Source organism: Mercenaria mercenaria, chromosome 18 (assembly GCF_021730395.1).
Source record: "Mercenaria mercenaria strain notata chromosome 18, MADL_Memer_1, whole genome shotgun sequence".
NCBI lineage: Eukaryota > Metazoa > Mollusca > Bivalvia > Venerida > Veneridae > Mercenaria > Mercenaria mercenaria.
In genome coordinates this window covers 27,341,279-27,360,061 of record NC_069378.1, presented here as the reverse complement: position 1 = coordinate 27,360,061, position 18,783 = coordinate 27,341,279, and the positions used below count along the sequence as shown (strand labels likewise).

The window sequence follows — 18,783 nt, the reverse complement described above, 5'->3', positions numbered from 1 at the left end:
GGCTCCATTCGGATGACTTTTCATGAAGTTATGGCTCTTTATTAATCACAACAATGAGTTCTTCTGAACACTTGTGACATTATGAAGTGATCAAATTTTAGAATAATTTGAAAGTGCACAAACTGACAAATTGTAGAATTTTCAAATTATTTACATCTTTCAGCTGCAGATATCAAACAGAAAATCTCCGAATTGAATGGATTGGCCAATCAGATCAAAGAAGGTGCTCAGAGTCGTGAAGGAGCTTTACAAGATGCTCTTGAAGTTGCTGAGAAGTTCCATGACCTCTGTGGGGATACCATGGGAAACTTGCGGGATCTTAAGGACAACATGATCTCCCAGGAGCCACCTGGTGTAGATCCACAGACAGTCAAAGAACAACAGAAGGAGTTAAAGGTAAACTTTAAAGAATGTATAAAAATGAAGAGCTTAAATTTCTGAATTTTGTTGTTTCCATAACTTAAAAAATAAAGTCATAGTCAAAACTGTATTTAGCAGCCAGCCACGGGTACAATACATTGTGGCTGCTAAAGACAAGTGGCTGGTTAAGTCAGGTTGAAAGTAGAACAGAAATTCAATATTTGAAATTAGCTGATTGGCTGCTGAAGACAAGTGGCTGGTTAAGTCAGGTTGAAAGTAGAACAGAAATTCAATATTTGAAATTAGTTGATTGGCTGCTGAAGACAAGTGGCTGGTTAAGTCAGGTTGAAAGTAGAACAGAAATTCAATATTTGAAATTAGCTGATTGGCTGCTGAAGACAAGTGGCTGGTTAAGTCAGGTTGAAAGTAGAACAGAAATTCAATATTTGAAATTAGCTGATTGGCTGCTGAAGACAAGTGGCTGGTAAAGTCAGGTTGAAAGTAGAACAGAAATTCAATATTTTGAAATTAGCTGATTGGCTGCTGAAGACAAGTGGCTGGTTAAGTCAGGTTGAAAGTAGAACAAAGTTCAATATTTGAAATTAGCTGATTGGCTGCTTAAGGCAAGTGGCTGGTTAAGTCAGGTTGAAAGTAGAACAGAAATTCAATATTTGAAATTAGCTGATTGGCTGCTTAAGGCAAGTGTCTGGTTAAGTCAGGTTGAAAGTAGAACAGAAATTCAATATTTGAAATTAGCTGATTGGCTGCTGAAGGCAAGTGGCTGGTTAAGTCAGGTTGAAAGTAGAACAGAAATTCAGTATTTGAAATTAGCTGATTGGCTGCTAAAGACAAGTGGCTGGTTAAGTCAGGTTGAAAGTAGAACAGAAATTCAATATTTGAAATTAGCTGATTGGCTGCTTAAGGCAAGTGGCTGCTTGATACAGGTGACCACTCAAGGCAGGTTCAACTGTATATCAAAACAAAAACTGATATACCATATTGTCATTGATTACTCATTTAGTGATGCAGTTATTAAAAGATTTCAGAATTTAAAAAATGTTTATACTTCCTCTATAGGAACTTAGAAAGGAACTTGGTAAAGCAAGACTCTCACTGGATGAATGCAGACAAAAGGGAGAACAGTTAGGTACCCTTGTCGGCGATCCTGGACTCATTGAGATACGTAAAACTCTGGAAGATATCCATCATCTTGCTGATGATGTCCATGATATTGCTAAAGAAAGAGATGATGATCTTAGAGCGGCTCTAAATCATGCTGATAAATTTCAGCAGTTACAAGAGGTACGGAGACTTATATTGCATTTCGAGGGTTTAATGCAATAAGGGCGTATCTACATATAATTATTATATGTAGATACGCCCTTATTGCATTGAACGCTCTATTTGCTTTCTTTTAGATGATTTTATAGTAGGATGTTGGTCAGTATAAAATTTTAATACTTTTGGTCTGAACTGTTACATCTTTGGGATATGAATTTATGAATTTGAAAATCTTTAAAGTAATTAATATGTATATATTCATGGAATTTACTTTCATACATACAAAGTTTTGTAGTTTTGGCTGAAACATGTATTTTGTAAGGATGTTTAGTCTTAGATTTCAGATTTTAATATGGGACTGAAGCCTTCTTGTATTTCAAAAAAAAAAGTACAAAATTTTGTGGTTTTTGCTAAAACGGCTTTCGTGGGAATATGAATTTGTGGATTTAAGCTTTTGAACATGAAATGAACAAAATGTGTACTTGTTCATTGTGTTTTAATAACATCATTGGTGGATTAACCACAAAATCAACAAAATATAGTTCCATATAAATATTTATGATGTCACAATATGACAATTTGTAGATTTATTTCACTACCCTAATTTCAGTCACTGGAGGAATGGCTGCCAGTTGAAGAGCATAAGTTGGCAAATATGAAACCCATCTCCAATGACCTAGATACTCTGCAGAAACAAGTTGATGAACTAAAGGTAAACATTTTGTGACCACTTCCCATCCCTGGTTATACAATGCTACCTTCATATTTCATGCCACAGACTTGGGCAAGATTTTTAGGAAGAGATTTTTATTTTTTGCTTGCGATATAATATCAAGCAGTTTTGAGTCTTAGATCTCAATGGAGATGCAGTTTTATACCTGCTTGACCATACTTTATTGTTTTTTGCTTATGATATTTGAATTTTATTTGGTGTTAGGTAGAAAAAAGGAGCAGTTTGTTATGCTTAATGTTCTAGTTCATGTATGGTTTATGGTGAGGGTGGGAAAATTATTTAATTTAAAGAGAAATGCACATTTTTATTTCCCATTTTTTGTCTGACATAATGTGATTTCCGATTAAAAGTCACATGACAGGCTATAAATTATCATCATATTAAAGAATAAGAACTAAATGTCCATGGATTGAGGCTAAAAAAAATCCACAAATCTTGACACTGCTGTTTCACATAATTATCACCAGATTTTCCCATTTTTCACATTTTTGCTAATTGGTTTTATGTTCTGCTTATTGTTTTAGTTTTTCAAGTCCAATGTTCACCCGCATGTTACTGAAGTTCAGCAGTTGAATCAAGAGTTAGCTGCCCTTAAAGATATGTCACCTGTTGCCGCGGAAACCCTACAACGTCCAGTAGAATCTATCAATGCAAAATGGGCAGATATGGTACAAGCCATATCTGAAAGAGAGGTAGAGTTTTATTACAAAAATCGATGATTTCTCTTCAGATTTATGAAAGTTATATAAATGCAAAGTACCCCTTTTTTAATGCTTCAGTAATACAAATCGCGAAGTATTTTCCCATGTAAAACCATCCATTCTTCAAGCTGATATATTGGCAATTTAAACATGATATATATTTGCAATTTAAACATGATAATATTTGCAATATAAGCATAATGCTTCATTTTCAGTATATTTTTTCTGATGATTTATATATATAATATATTTATACAGTGTATCACGAATCCATGAATTGAACATTTTGATTTTCGAATATTTCCTGTCACAGATGTACATTGATCACTGGCTTTCATGTTCATTTTCTATAGTGTGTACTGTGCCATTAGAAATTAACCATAGAAATTCATATTAATTGGTTTTGGTATTTAGATTTCTTGTGACTGGTCATTTTGTCTTTTTTTGATGTGTTTTATAGTAGTAAAAAAATGATACATTAAAATGTGTTCATTTGGAAATGAATCATTCTTTCATTCTGTTGTGATCTTAATAACTATGATAAAACTGAGTCCCTCCGTATCATTATTATATACTCGAGGATAACTAGATTGCAATATTCTTATTCTTTCTCTAATTTAAAAAAAGACATTTAATGTTTTCTCTATTAATTGTTTATAGAAACAATTAGTAAGTATGGAACTAATTTCGAGAGGGTAGTACTTACTTCGGAGCCTATATTAATAATCACTTAATACAGTACTGACTTAAATTAGACTTAATAAAGCATTATGCAATACCCCTCTAGAAGAAAATCGACTTTTAAAATTTCTAACAAATTAGTTGTCTTAAATGAAAAATAGATGTTGTTTTCTTAGTTCCAATTAGTTTGAAATTAGATTGAAAATCTTTAGTTTCATTTGCTAACAAAATTAATGAATTCCTAGGTTTTAGATGACTATGTAGAATTACTTTGACAATCTTGTCTTTGTAACATTTAATATGTAGAAATAGAACATCAGATTTTGTAGCAAAAGTATTTCTAAAGAATTTCTGGTTTAAAGCCTTTGATATAATAACTGGAAATTAGGTTTTGGCCTAGAGCAAAGTTACTACTGTGTTAGAAGTTCCCAACGCAGTTCCTTTTGAGTTTCTGCATTGTCTGTCTTACTTGTTCGGACAAACGTTCACAGTTTATTTAACCAAAAATTGTAGCAAAATTATAGTAATTAAATTTTCTAATGGAAAAAAAACAACGTCACTATAATTTCTTTTTTACATGCCCACTGCTTATTGCTTTATTGACCTGTTTAGGAATGAATAATGAGCACTGTTGTTAAAATATGTAGCTGGTAAATTTAATTTTCTAAAGAATTTCCTCAAGTGAAAAGATTTTATTTGCATGTTGCATGCTCATTCAACTCATATTCATCACATTTAAGACAAAACCTTGTAATATGTCCCTTTTAAAGCATTTTTTTTTCACTTTGATTTACATTAGCAGTTACTATGGCAACAAAATACATCTGTGTCCTTGAAGAATATCAAAATCCTTAGTCATTAAACTAATCAACCTATCAGCAGTTTCAGACTTTATAAAAACTTTAAAGGTTGCAGACCAGTCTCAAAGGCAACATTTTCATTGGTCAGTTTTAAGACTGAACTCATAAATAACCAATCAGATGCTGCAGTTTTGAGACTGGTCTCCTAACTCGGTTTATAATCTTGGAGCCTGCTGATTGGTTGATACTGACCTCAATTTTGGAATTGACCAATGGCAAGGTTGTATTCTTAGACCGGTATCCAGACTCTTTGAAATCTTGGAGTATGTTTCCTTTTCCTGTAATTTACACTATCTGTTTCCATGGTAACTGTACACACAGAAAGTTCACAGATTAACCTCTTGTTTCTAAGGAACACTAACATCTTTTTTGAGGACTATGGTTGCTATGGTGATGTTTTTGCACTATTTAGGTTAAAGGTCACATTTCTTTGGTGAGTACAGATATTTCATGTGTCAATGCTTGTGTTTTGGAAGAAGATGTTAGATAGAAGTTTCTTTCTGTTTGCGCTATGATTTTTAGAGCTAAAAGCACTTAATGCCATGGAAAAGAGAGGGATCAGTGAAATATTATGAAGTGGATTTTTTTTGTAAATTACCTCCAACATGTAGGCAGACCCAAGTAACGTTATGATGTATTTTCTAAAAGGACCAGGTTTTTTTTGTTTTTTTTTGTTTTGTTTTTTATCTCTGGAATGAGTACAAAAAACATCTTTTTTTTTGGCACTAGCATAATTTTAGATTATAAAAAGTATCATCCATTTGGTTGTCCCAATTGCTGTTTCTTTCAAAACTGGCAACTGTTTTCAGTAAGTTAATTCAATAATGATTTTTTCAGTAAGTAGGTGGGGGTGGGGAATGGTACTCTTTATGATGGAGATGAAATCAGCCGCGCCATGAGAAAACCAACATAGTGGGTTTGCGACCAGCACGGATCCAGACCAGCCTGCGCATCCGCGCAGACTGGTCAGGATCCATGCTGTTTGCTTTCAAAGCCTATAGCAATTAGAGAAACCGTTAGCGAACAGCATGGATCCTGACCAGACTGCGCGGATGCGCAGGCTGGTCTAGATCCATGCTGGTCGCAAACCCACTATGTTGGTTTTCCCATGGCACGGCTCAAATCAGTAAAACATGAACATTGGCATAGTGGAGGTGTACCTTTTTTTAGTTTGATTTTTGTTTTGTATAATTGAGCCGCGCCATGAGAAAACCAACATAGTGGGTTTGCGACCAGCATGGATCCTGACCAGCCTGCGCATTTGCGCAGTCTGGTCAGGATCCATGCTGTTCGCTAATGGTTTCTCTAATTGCAATAGTCTTTGAAAGCAAACAGCATGGATCCTGACCAGACTGCGCGGATGCGCAGGCTGGTCTGGATCCATGCTGGTCGCAAACCCACTATGTTGGTTTTCCCATGACACGGCTTATATATTATCCCATTATTTATGAAGTACTAAATTTTTGTAGTGTGTGTCTGTGTGATTTATTTACTTGTATATATTATATTATTTGAGTTTACGTTATACCAGTACTAATTTCACATCACTTGTGTTCAACGAATGGTAACCTCATTTTCTTCACTTTTTACTGATTGCTGATCATTGTTTTAATAACAGAACAGTTGATTTTAGATGCATTGGGGTAATGCATGTTATCTTAAGAAAAATAGATCTCTTTCGGTCATTTCACTTTTTGCAAAAGTAACACTTGCCATAATAGTGATAAGAACTGAAATATGACTTGATTGGGATTCATCTCAAACTAATGCCTTCGGAAGTTTTAATGAGATAATTATACAGAAGAGGATCTGATTTCATTTACAAACTGCTGCGTCACGACACAAAACTTAAAAATCCAGATGTTGTGTGTTAAGATCTAAGGCGGAGTGTATGTTCTGTGTTGACTGACGACTGTGTGTGAAAGCATTCAGATTCTTCCTCCACCTCTGACTTATGTAGGGCAGTTTTCAGTTACTTTTGGAGAACAAACCACTGCTCGTACAGAATCCAGGAAGTCATTCTCCCTCCACATCTGATTAATGTAGGGAAGTTATCAGTTACTTGTGGAGAACACAGATCACTACTGGTAGAGGAACCAGGTACACATGTGAGGTTAACTGCCCATTGTTACATACCTGAAGAAAAAATGGCTTCAGACGAAAATCAGACAAAATAAGTAAACTGAACTTTCAAATATGTTATAAAATTGATAGACTAGGCCCTAAATATTAGGGCTGTTGTTTTTTTTAAAAAACTTTTAGAACAAAGGTTATACCATCTAACAAAACATTTTGTGGTATTCGTCATATGTTAATAAAAAGGGTGCGGGTATTTTACAGGAAAATACAGTGTGGCTAGGTTGAAGGTGTTGTAGTTTTTCGAATGACATTGCTTTTTTTCTACAAGAAAAAGCTAGGTTTTGCTTATGAAAACTGCAGAGAATAGACAAATTAGATAGTAATTCTTGCCTCTTAAAGCTGGTTTAAGAAGTCAACACGTTCTTTTTTGTTTTACGCTGTGTTATTTCAGTTTGTGCATGTAGTTTTTTTTTGTGTGATGAGGAAAATTTTTGTTGTCCTTTTCACTTGGACTGAGTATATATGATAGAAGAACTTACTTTTGATAAGTAGAAAATTACTACAAAATTAATATAGTAGGTTAAGAAATATGATAAATAGTGCATGTGCAGATTTACTTTTTTTGTATTTATCACCAATATTTAATAGAAATTATGTGCATGAAGTATTAAGATCAAACGGGGCATTTTCCCATTTTGATATTACAGTTAGAATGTTTTTTTTTATATATAATAACAAATGCAAATGTTTTTTATCTGATTTTTTGTCACAGTTATTGTTTCCAATTGTGCGTAATTCACAAAGACACATATCTATTATTGAACACGTATACTTGATCACAGTGACATAATGGTTATGAAATGATAAGGGACGTGTAACATCTTTCAGGACATCTGTATTTGACACCTATCCTAAGTACAACAACTTCATTCACCTACTTAAGTAGGCTTTGACTTTCGTTCAGTGATTTTTTATGTGCTTAGAGGATATATACACAAGTGCAACAGTTAAACTATGGTAGTGAGCTCATACTGATATTGCCCAATTTCAGAGCAAGTGCGTATTCTTGTTTGCTGGTTTGGTATTTTTTGCTGTTATCTTTAAGTCCAATTTTGGCTTTTCGTAGCAGCCAGGAAATACTGAAATCTTACAAATGGAAAACGTAATTGACCTAAAATTAGGAATTGTTGTTATGGGCTCATTACCTTTTTAATATCCCAAAATCTATTTTTTCCTTCATCTTAAACATACAGTCTCAGTGCAGTGTTTATGCTTACAGGCAAACCTTCAGGAAATGCAGTGTAAGGCTGGGGATATAGAACGAGGTATGCTTGATGTAACAAACTCACTGGAGAAAGCAATGACTGAACTGAACCTTATGGATATTGCCACCGGTGACCCCAAATGTCTGGAGAAGCATCTGAAAAAATTGAATGTAAGTACTGTAAGAATGTGGAATTTTTAGGAAAGATTTATTTTTTGCTATCAGCAACTGTCTTTGCTAAACTTGATACTCTTGAATGTGTTCTTATTGCTATAAATTACCAATAATGTTTCGTAACCAGACTTCATATCACATTGTTCCACCTGCACAAATTCCTGTTTTAGAAGTAGCAAATTACAGGCCTCGTGAAATGATCTGATTTCATGTTATAAGCCTGTTGTTTAATGTTAATATTTTAAGACAGGTTGACAACTGTTTTGTTTATAATCAATTATTCAATATCAACCCTTGATTTGTCATCACATTTACCATAGCTTTTAAGCTTTCCTAAACTGTAGACATTACTAGCGTTTAAAATTCAGTTTGGCAAGGGAAATATTTTAAAATTGCCGCTCCACATCCTGTGGTTCCAGTTTGATTATCTAGCTCAGAGGCCAATACACATTTCAGCTTGATTCTATAACAGTTTAAAGATGAGCTATGCAACATTGTTCATAATTTCTCTTTCAGCTCCTTCAGTCGGATGTGAAAGGTCAAGAGCGAGCCTCAAGAAAGCTTAATAAAGCTTTGGATGATACTCTCTCCAGGGGAGGTCAGGAAAGTCCACAGTTGAGAGGTGTTCAGGAAGAGATGAACGAAATGTTAAGAAGAGTTCAGGCTGATTCTAAAGACAAAGAGGCTAAAATGCAGGAAAAATTGAGACAGGTAATTAATATTTGGTCATAAAATGTATAACATGTACTTATAGCTGTGCCTGAAACTACATTACATTTATAGTTTTATAAGAAAGGTGAATAAAGTTTGAGTATGCAACTTATAGAAAATTCTGAGTAGTGTTCAACATACTGTGATAGATTATATGAAAAGCTTTACCAGTTATTTATGACAAAAATGTAGTCCTCTATAAGTCAGTGGTTAGTACAAGCAGCTGCTTTTCCCTATCAATACAGTCTTCCTGACTTAAACTCCATGCCATTTTTAGGTATTTATACCTTGCATTTTATACTTAACCTTAGGTTGTACTTTCCCTACAGAAAGAGTCTTTCTAACTTTAAATCCATGTCCTTTATAGTTGCTGCACATCTTGTATGTTAATTCAAACCCAACCTAAAGCCAGGATCTCACTATTTATGGAAATAGACTTTGTGACTTTAAAGCCATGTCCTTTATAAGTTGCTTCACACTTTGCATATTAAACAAACCATACCTGAGACTGGACTCTCCCTATTAAAATAGTCTTTCTGATTTTAAATCCATGTCCTTTATATGTTCTTCACACCATGCTTGTTAACTCAAATCATACCTAAGGCTGGACTCTCCCTGTTGATTAAAATAGTCTATCTGAATTTAAATCCATATCCTTCATACGTGTTTCACAACTTGTTTCACAACTTGCGTGTTAAAGAAGCAGAGGAACCTTATTGCATTGGAGTGTCTTCTCTATCTTGCACTATCCTCCAAATCCTAAAATGACTAGAATTCTTGCGGCTAAGTTGCATGTATGGGCTACCAGTCATGACTACAAATAAACTTAGATACAGTATGACATTAATCTGTCAGGAATTGTACAGTTCACTTGTCGGAAACAAATATAGATATAAAATGTAAATGAGGTTGTGGCAAGGACTTTAATTTACATTTAATTCAATTTACATTTCAATATAATGTAACTCTTGCTTTACGATAATTCCCAGGTGAAGAAATATGTCGGAGATGTGGATGACATGATACAGTGGATCAGTGATCTGAGAACCGAGCTCAAATCAAACACTCCTTTTGGTGCTTTACCCGACACTGCCAAAGAACAATTTGAAAAGTTCCAGGTATGTTAATCGGCTTTGTGTGAAATAAGAGTGCAATATTATACGACTACTAATTTCTTGTGTTGTATACTTGTTAACAAGGGCCTAAGGCCCAGAATATATTGGAGGACTAAAATGTTTAGAAGATTTTTTGTGCTAAATAGAGATTGGTTGACAACAGCTCTGTGCCTGAAACATTTAGTTGACAGTGGAATTTAAGAGAAGTATTAAATACTGTGAAAATCATTTAAATTAGCTGGCATGAAATTTCGCGCAAACATGAAAAAGGACTGTTTTGCGCGGGCTTTAATTCGCGAATTTTCAAATTAAAAAAAAAGATTAAAAATTAATAATAGCACGGTCTTAAATTCGCACATCGGTTCTAGCGCGAAATACGCGAAAATTCGTCCTACGCGAATAAAAATAATTTCACAGTATTGCATGTGTAAGAGTATTGATTGGTACTGAAGAAGATATGGCATGAATTATTTTTCTGTTTTATGTAGGAAAGACATCAAGAATTACAGAAGAGGGAAGAGCCAACTAAAGCGTTGCTTGAGAAAGGCCAAGAGTTTGTAGAGGCTTGTCCGCCAGAAGATGTTGTACAGATCTCTGACAGGTTGAAGAAACTCAAGGATCTGTGGAATGATACAAAAGATAGAGCTCAGAAAAGAAAGGTTTTTATCACTTTTATTCCTGAGGATTTCTCTCTGTATTCTGTGTGCTTTGTCTTGCTCTGTCCCTCTGGTCAGATCCCTCTGTGTCTGTACTAGTAGAGGATGAATTTGGCACCTGAGCGGCTGCCTTTGTGCTATGTAAAGTGCCTTTGAATGTGTTTTGTTTTTAAAAAGGGCGCTACCCAGTATATAAATTTGGTATAATAATAATAATAATACATGTATAAACTTCGGTTTTAACTTATTGTTATTTTTTTTTTTTTGTCATTGCTGTTGTTTCTACATTTTCCATTTTCTCTCACAATTGACCTTGACCTCCATTTCTAGGACAAGATGGATGAGCATTTACACAACATTGATGAGTTTCATGGAACACTGAAGAACTTCACTGATTGGCTGAATAATGCTGAAGTTGCCATACGTGCATTTAAATACCCTAGCAAGATTGTACATAGAGTGGTCAAACAGATGGAAGAACATAATGTAAGTACACAGGAAATGAACATCCTGGATAGAATAGTGTTTTTACAAGTGTTGTTGTTGTACCTGTCCAGAAGCAATTAAATGTATTTTAATGTGACTGTCAAATTATTTAGCTTCACAGAAGTTGAAAAAGTTTAGTAAAAACAAGAAGTTTTATTTAGTGGTTATTTATAAGAATGTATTTTGTCTTCCAGAAATTGAAAATGGAACTAGATGCCCAGATTGAAAGAATGCACACACTTGATAGGACTGGTACCTTCCTCAAATATTTCGGTCGTAAGCAGGATACCATTTATATAAAAAATCTATTGGTTGGTATCCGGCTTCGATGGAAGAAATTGTTGAGAAGAACTGATGAAAGGGGAAGGCTTTTCAAACAGGCTTACAAGGAGGATAAAAGGGTAAGTACTGTAAAATAAAATGAGCCGCACCATGAGAAAACCAACATAGTGCATTTGCGACCAGTGGGATCCAGACCAGCCTGCACATCTGCGCAGTCTGGTCAGGATCCATACTGTTAGCTTTCAAACCCTATTGCAATTAGAGAAACCGTTAGCAAATAGAATGGATCCTGACCAGACTGCGCGGATGTGCAGGCTGGTCTGGATCCATGCTGGTCGCAAATGCACTATGTTGGTTTTCTCATGGTGCGGCTCAAATATATTTTCAATGTGCCATAATTTTGCCAAATCTTAGTATTGAATACATTTGCCTTACTAATATTCTCGCAGTCTTGAAAACATTAAAAGAACTGAATTCCTTGTCATTGGTTTTCTTATTGTTTCTTACTAAAATCTGATACCTCAGGTAATTCATCATTCATCTGTAGCTATACACTATAATGATTGTAGGCCTAGAAAAAGCAAACTTTACTGGGCTGTTATACATGTACCCCGCCTACACATCTGGTTTGTTATCAGTTCTCAATTCTGTAAAATTTTAGGATGGATTAATATTTACAAGACAGTGGAAGAATCAAAATGACATGTCTGATCAGCATTTAGTAAAGGAAGTTGTATGTCCTCACCAGATTTACTTAAAGGACCACATAAAATACTTCTTATATCTTTTTGTTAAGAATTGACCTTTTACACATATTATAACTATAATATGATTTTTATTCCATACCCTTATTGGTAAAAAGTGCTTATTTTTACAACACTTGAGTTTCTTTTAGTTTACATTTGTTTTCGTTACTAATGTTACATTTATCTGCAGTTCCATGATGCTTGGAAGTCACTTTGTGATTGGCTCGATGAAAGTTCACCAAAACTTGCCAGATTTATGTCCCCTGGATATGCATCCAAACAGGATGTAGAGGAACTGAAGGTGGGTGGAGTCAAAAACAGCATGAATATTTATGAGGTTGCAGGGTATTCAATTTATATACAATGTTTATTTTGTAATTTAGACAAGTAAGCAGGTTTATATAAATTAGAAACCTTTTTTTGTGAAGCATTACTTTGGATATTAGATACTTTATGTGTGTAATTAAAGAATTCAAGTGGCATTATTGTCCTTTTCAATCATCATTGTTACTTAATTTTGTAAGATGCAATTCATTCTGCATTTAGATGTTCTAGTTAGTTTTCTGTCTAGTTAATACATTATAGTGCATATATTGTTAGGGCAAAAAGTTGTTAACTGTTTCTGAATGTCAATTCAGATAACCATGTTTTGCACTGACATGAGGTTATGTTTATGTTTACATTTGGAACACCTAAAAATGTGGAATGTTGAAAATTCTTATAGAAAATTGTTTAACTAATTGCATGACTAAAATTGACATGAAATGCTTAATTGTTATAAATGAGAAGTGTTAAGTCTTACATGTAAACATTAATGAAAATTGAATGTTTCCAAAGCGGTGCTTCACACAGCTTAAAGTACACAAAATATTGTTTAGCATGACACCCGTTTTCAGTGTATTTTTATATAAGTAACTGGCTGTGGTTATTTGACTAATTCATTTATTCTTAAATGTCATTATAACTGATTCTAATACATGCACATGTATAAACTATTCATTTTTAAGGTGCAGCTGTAGAAAAAACCTAAAAATTATTTAATCCACCAGTGCCTGTTTTGCTTTAGCTAGTTACATAAAGTGATGACATTAAGAGGGTTCAACAGAAATTTATTGTTACTCTTTCTTTATTTGATATGAGTTACGACATTTTTATGCCCCCGAAGGGAGGCATATATTTTTTGAACCGTCTGTCAGTCTGTCGGTCTGTGGGTCTGTCAGTCTGTCCGCAATTTTCGTGTCCGGTCCATATCTTTGTCATCGGTAGATGGATTTTCAAATAACTTGGCATGAATGTGTACCACAGTAAGACGACGTGTCGCGCGAAAGACCCAGGTCTGTAGCTCAAAGGTCAAGGTCACACTTAGACGTTAAAGGTCATTTTTCATGATAGTTGGGCGTGTCCGGTCCATATCTTTGTCATCCATGGATGGATTTTCAAATAACTTGGCATGAATGTGTACCACAGTAAGACGACGTGTCACGTGCAAGACCCAGGTCCGTAGCTCAAAGGTCAAGGTCACACTTAGACGTTAAAGGTCATTTTTCATGATAGTGCATTCGTGTCCGTTCCATATCTTTGTCATCCATGGATGGATTTTCAAATAACTTGGCATAAATGTGTACCACAGTAAGACGATGTGTCGTGCGCAAGACCCAGGTCCGTAGCTCAAAGGTCAAGGTCACAGACGTTAAAGGTCATATTTCAACATAGTGCATTGATGGGCGTGTCCGGTCCATATCTTTGTCATTCATGCTTGAATTTTAAAAATATTGGGCATGGATGTGTACCACAGTAAGACGACGTGTCGCGCGCAAGACCCAGGTCCGTAGGTCAAAGGTCCTAAACTCTAACATTGGCCATAACTATTCATTCAAAGTGCCATCGGGGGCATGTGTCATCCTATGGAGACAGCTCTTGTTCCATTTAGCCCTTGTTAAATTTTATGTCTAATTTTATTTTCATTTTATATTATTGACATGATCTTCCTAGTTAAGTAATAATTGAAAAGCTGAGTTTCTAGAAGCTTCCATCTTACAATTCTGAGAGCTTAAATGAAAAGCAAAAGTTAATGTTTCATATGATAATTCCAAATTTGTTCACACATCAGGTTAGTTTAGAAAAATGCCATTGACTCTTTATCATCTATTTGATAAAATCTGTAAGAACCTTTGGAGGCATAGAATGCAACCAAACAAATTATTAGTAGACACTGTTAATTTCCCCGTTCACGAGAGGTAAAGAAATGTGACATGCCCCTCATACCCTTTAGGGCTGGTTTATGTGGAACTCAGTTATATTAACAATAAAATTAGATAGATTCCTTGATTCCAAAGAACTGGAAAATGTAACAACATTGTATCCAAGTATTGGGAAATTTTACAGCCAGCACACAGCACTTGAAGACTTGAATAAGTTCAGAGTTTAGTTAACATCTATTTCTTATTCGAATTATGTCTCCCCCAGGAGACATATTGTTTTTGCCCTGTCCGTCCGTCCTTCCGTCCGTCCGTCCGTACGTCACACTTCATTTCCGAGCAATAACTGGAGAACCATTTGACCTAGAACCTTCAAACTTTATAGGGTTGTAGGGCTGCTGGAGTAGACGACCCCTATTGATTTTGGGGTCTCTCCGTCAAAGGTCAAGGTCACAGGGGCCTGAACATTGAAAACCATTTCCGATCAATAACTAGAGAACCACTTGGCCCAGAATGTTGAAACTTCATACGATGATTGGTCATGAAGAGTAGATGACCCCTATTGATTTTGGGTTCACTTCGTCAAAGGTCAAGGTCACAGGGGCCTGAACATGAAAAACCATTTCCGATCAATAACTAAAGAACCACTTGACCCAGAATGTTGAAACTTCATAGGATGATTGTACATGCAAAGTAGATGACCCCTATCGATTTTGGGGTCACTCCATCAAAGGTCAAGGTCACAGGGGCCTGAACATTGAAAACCATTTCCGGTCAGTAACTTGAAAACCACTTGACCCAGAATGATGAAACTTCATAGGATGATTGGTCATGCAGAGTAGATGACCCCTAAGGATTTTGAGGTCACTCTGTTAAAGGTCAAGGCCACAGGGGCCTGAACATGGAAAACCATTTCCAATCAATAATTTGAGAACCTCTCGACCCAGAATGTTGAAACTTCATAGGATGATTGTTCATGCAGAGTAAATGACCCCTATTGTTTTTGGGGTCACTCCGTTAAAGGTCAAGGTCACAGGGGCCTGAACATTGATAACCAGTTCCGATCAATAACTTGAGAACCACTTGACCCAGAATGTTGAAACTTCATAGGATGATTGAACATGCAGAGTAGATGACCCCTATTGATTTTGGGGTCAGTCAATTAAAGGTCAAGGTCACAGTGGCCTGTTCATGTAAAATCATTTTTTGGAAATAACTTGAGAACCACTTGACCTACAATGTTGAAACTTCATAGGATGATTGGACATGCAGAGTAGATGACCCCTATTTATTTTGAGGTCACTTGATCAAAGGTCAAGGTCACAGGAGCCTGAACAGTGACTTGAGAACCACTAGGCCAAGAGTGTTGAAATTTAGCGGGATGACTGGACATGCCAAGTAGACGATCCCTATTGCAGCCAACCATCAGTGTCTCTTTGACTTTCGCTCCTGACCCCTATTGACTTCTTGCCTATAGGACTTTGCATTGGGGGAGACATGCGCTTTTTTACAAAAGCATTTTCTAGTTTTTAATTTAAGTTAACTTGTTGAATTCATTTATTTGAGGAAGCCGTCCAGATGACCCGGGAAAGGTCGGTGTTTCTACCTAGGAGCCCGTCTATGCAAGAAATTAGAGTCTTCGTCCACCATCAAAAGGTGGTAACTCGCCATTTAAAAGAAAGTAGATCTTCCAGTTTGCATGTTTTATTAGGCATGAACCTTTCACATTTGTGTCAACAGTATCTTCTGACTGTAGTTTGCTTTATGTATACAATTCTTTGACAGGATTCCGCTACACAAGAGCTTGAGGTATTATACATTGCAATGTTTTGAACCCCTTTGTTGTTTCCTGCTAGTCTAGAATGTTGTGCTGAATGTTAACACGTGACCAAAACCAAGCTTGATTCTTTGTTCAGTCTACTGTGTTTGAGCCTTTATTCACATCCTACATTTCTCTATAGACACAAACCGAAACGTTGTTTAAATGTAACCTTCAGTTCTAATGGCATTATTCTTAAATTGATTGATATGGTGTTCCTTTATTGATTAGACTTTTCATTATCAGTAAAAAGCGTCTTTAATCAGAACTAATTACTTGCTATTTCAAGTAAAGTACATATCCGGCCTGTTCCTTCCCTCCTGCTACTTATCTTACCCCCGACTAATCTCTTTCATGTTTTAAATACCCAGGGAATCCAGCACTTCTCAACCAAAATATTGCTTATGTTTCTAAATTATGCATGTTATCATGTCCTGTTCTTCCGTCTTAGTATGATAAAGGCGTCGTTTATTTTCCCAACACGTGCAAATATCGTCTCCGTAAGCCCAAAATGCAGTAACCAACTCGCTAAGTGACAAACGTGTGTTCACAAGACCTGCTGGTGTGACCTAGCCATATGATATATCATTTTCAAAAGATACCCAAAATGAATTCATGCTTTAGCCCCTAATCACCTGATATTCCATGTGTTTGCAAATCCTGCTTCTGTGACCTAACCTTTCAAATCATACCCAAAACGAATTCATGCTTTAGGTCTCTCATCATCTGATTTTCCATGTGTTTGCAATTCCTGCCTTTGTGACCTAACCATACTATATATTATTTTCAAAGCCTGCGTGAAACTAACTAATGCTTTAGTCCCTATATCCATTTGATATTCCAGTTATAAATTCCTTAGGAAAATTATGTGGGCGAAACTGCTACACGTTTAAACCATAAGATACTTTATTTTCAATACCTATGCAAAACTAATGTATGTTTATTTCGTTTGCCACATGATATTACAGTTTTCAAATTCTGCACGAAACTGTTATATGTAAAGTGACATAGTCTCATGACATTGCCTTTTTTTCAAGATACTACATCAATCGATCATGTAAATCAACATAACCACATTTAACTTTAGTTGATAACTTCATAACAAGACAACTTTACAACATGTACTTTCTGTCTTCAACCTCTAGAGTCTCACTGAAAATGGCTTATTATCATTTATTATTATTTACCATACTTTTACATGTATATAACCATATAACTTTCCATAAAGAAAAGATTTTATGGATAGCAAGACAATAATATTTATAAGTTTCTAATTAGGTATCTTTAGATTTCTAACAACCTATAATTTTGTATTATAAAACTCTACCAGAATGGCTACTTGGGTTTACAGAACATTTCAGAAACATTTTTCTTGATTATTTGTTATTTTATGCAATAGTGCTTTCTATTAACTTGTTGTTGGCGACGGTGTACTTTACGTTGCGTCTTTCCCATGCAAACGGACTCATCCCCTATTGCAACAAAACTGTAAAAAGGTCACTAGAGTAATGCTTGTACACCATACTTAAAAGACTCAACAAATGCTATAAACATGTTGTCATGTTCGTAAGACATGTGAAAATATTAGACAGAAAGTCAATTTATTATACCTCCATTAAGTGTGCAGATGTTCCACTTAACAACTGTAACGATGACAATGCTACATGAATAAATTATAACGACAAAAAATGCCAAATATATCTAACGGCTTTTTCCTTACCATGTCGCAGCTTTATCCCAAGGGATGTCGAATGTTCCAAGACTCTTTCACTCTATTTTAGTTTATTAACGTCTCATGTCCTTTATCAAAATAATAACCATTTTAAGTAATATTCTACATGTTCTCTTTATAATATTTGTTATTTCTATGCTAGAGTTTGCAGCATTCCAAAAGTAATATATAGACCACGGCTTATCACGTTCTGGGTTGACATTGACAAAATTTATCACATGTGTACTAATTTTGGCGTTATGATATAGCGGCACACAAGAGCAAACGATGCCAACTCGTGTCCGTTTACGCGAAATACAGTCTAACCTGTACTAACGGTCACCTCCGATCAGCGGTCACCTCCGTTCAGCGGCCATTTTATGACGCCCCCGACGGATTTTCCTCTATTTTGTCACTTTATTCAGCGGCCACCTGCCGTCCGCGGCCAGCGGCCACCGAAATTGCCTCCCGACCGCCGTATTTGACTCCTTTCAGTGGCCATTTTTCTTCCAAAACCAATTATTTTTAGGCAATAATCACAGAAGATACCCGATTTTGAGAAGCACGTGGTTGGTAAGTTTCGCCTGACTTCACCACAAGAACGACAAAATGACATGAGCTTCTCAATTAAAACTGATAACCAAAGGTGTAATCCCCTTTTGTTATGATCAAATGGCCAGTAATTATCGGTAATTAGCGTGTCACCTCGTGTCAATTTTGTTGTTCACAGTTTGACCTCGGTTAAAGATAATACTCGATAACTATTTTGTAGCATAATATTTGTGATTTTTTTTTTATACTTTTTTATACTTCTGTCATCAAAATACTAATAAATTTATACGAAATTAATTGTGTTTGAAAAAAGTATAAACCACTCTATCTTTTACGGAACGTAACGGCAATCTTAGAATTAGCGTAGATAATAA

The 18,783-nt window shown here is 35.4% G+C and overlaps 1 protein-coding gene across 11 annotated transcripts in view; it reads left to right on the top strand.

Annotated features, from left to right (window-relative positions):
- Nucleotides 1–18,783, top strand: part of LOC123537945 (dystonin-like) — a 145,713-nt gene that overhangs the window by 79,379 nt on the left and 47,551 nt on the right. For 8 of the 11 annotated variants that reach the window (XM_053530506.1, XM_053530502.1, XM_053530505.1 and 5 more), the window contains 13 exons: nucleotides 164–396; nucleotides 1,438–1,662; nucleotides 2,252–2,353; nucleotides 2,899–3,066; nucleotides 5,029–5,049; nucleotides 7,975–8,130; nucleotides 8,650–8,844; nucleotides 9,834–9,962; nucleotides 10,448–10,618; nucleotides 10,946–11,101; nucleotides 11,296–11,502; nucleotides 12,320–12,430; nucleotides 16,113–16,136. In XM_053530506.1, coding sequence (XP_053386481.1) covers nucleotides 164–396; nucleotides 1,438–1,662; nucleotides 2,252–2,353; nucleotides 2,899–3,066; nucleotides 5,029–5,049; nucleotides 7,975–8,130; nucleotides 8,650–8,844; nucleotides 9,834–9,962; nucleotides 10,448–10,618; nucleotides 10,946–11,101; nucleotides 11,296–11,502; nucleotides 12,320–12,430; nucleotides 16,113–16,136 — 1,898 coding nt within the window. The remainder of the gene's footprint in view (nucleotides 1–163; nucleotides 397–1,437; nucleotides 1,663–2,251; nucleotides 2,354–2,898; nucleotides 3,067–5,028; nucleotides 5,050–7,974; nucleotides 8,131–8,649; nucleotides 8,845–9,833; nucleotides 9,963–10,447; nucleotides 10,619–10,945; nucleotides 11,102–11,295; nucleotides 11,503–12,319; nucleotides 12,431–16,112; nucleotides 16,137–18,783) is intronic. The other 3 variants (XM_053530499.1, XM_053530507.1, XM_053530500.1) reach the window with 2 other exon arrangements.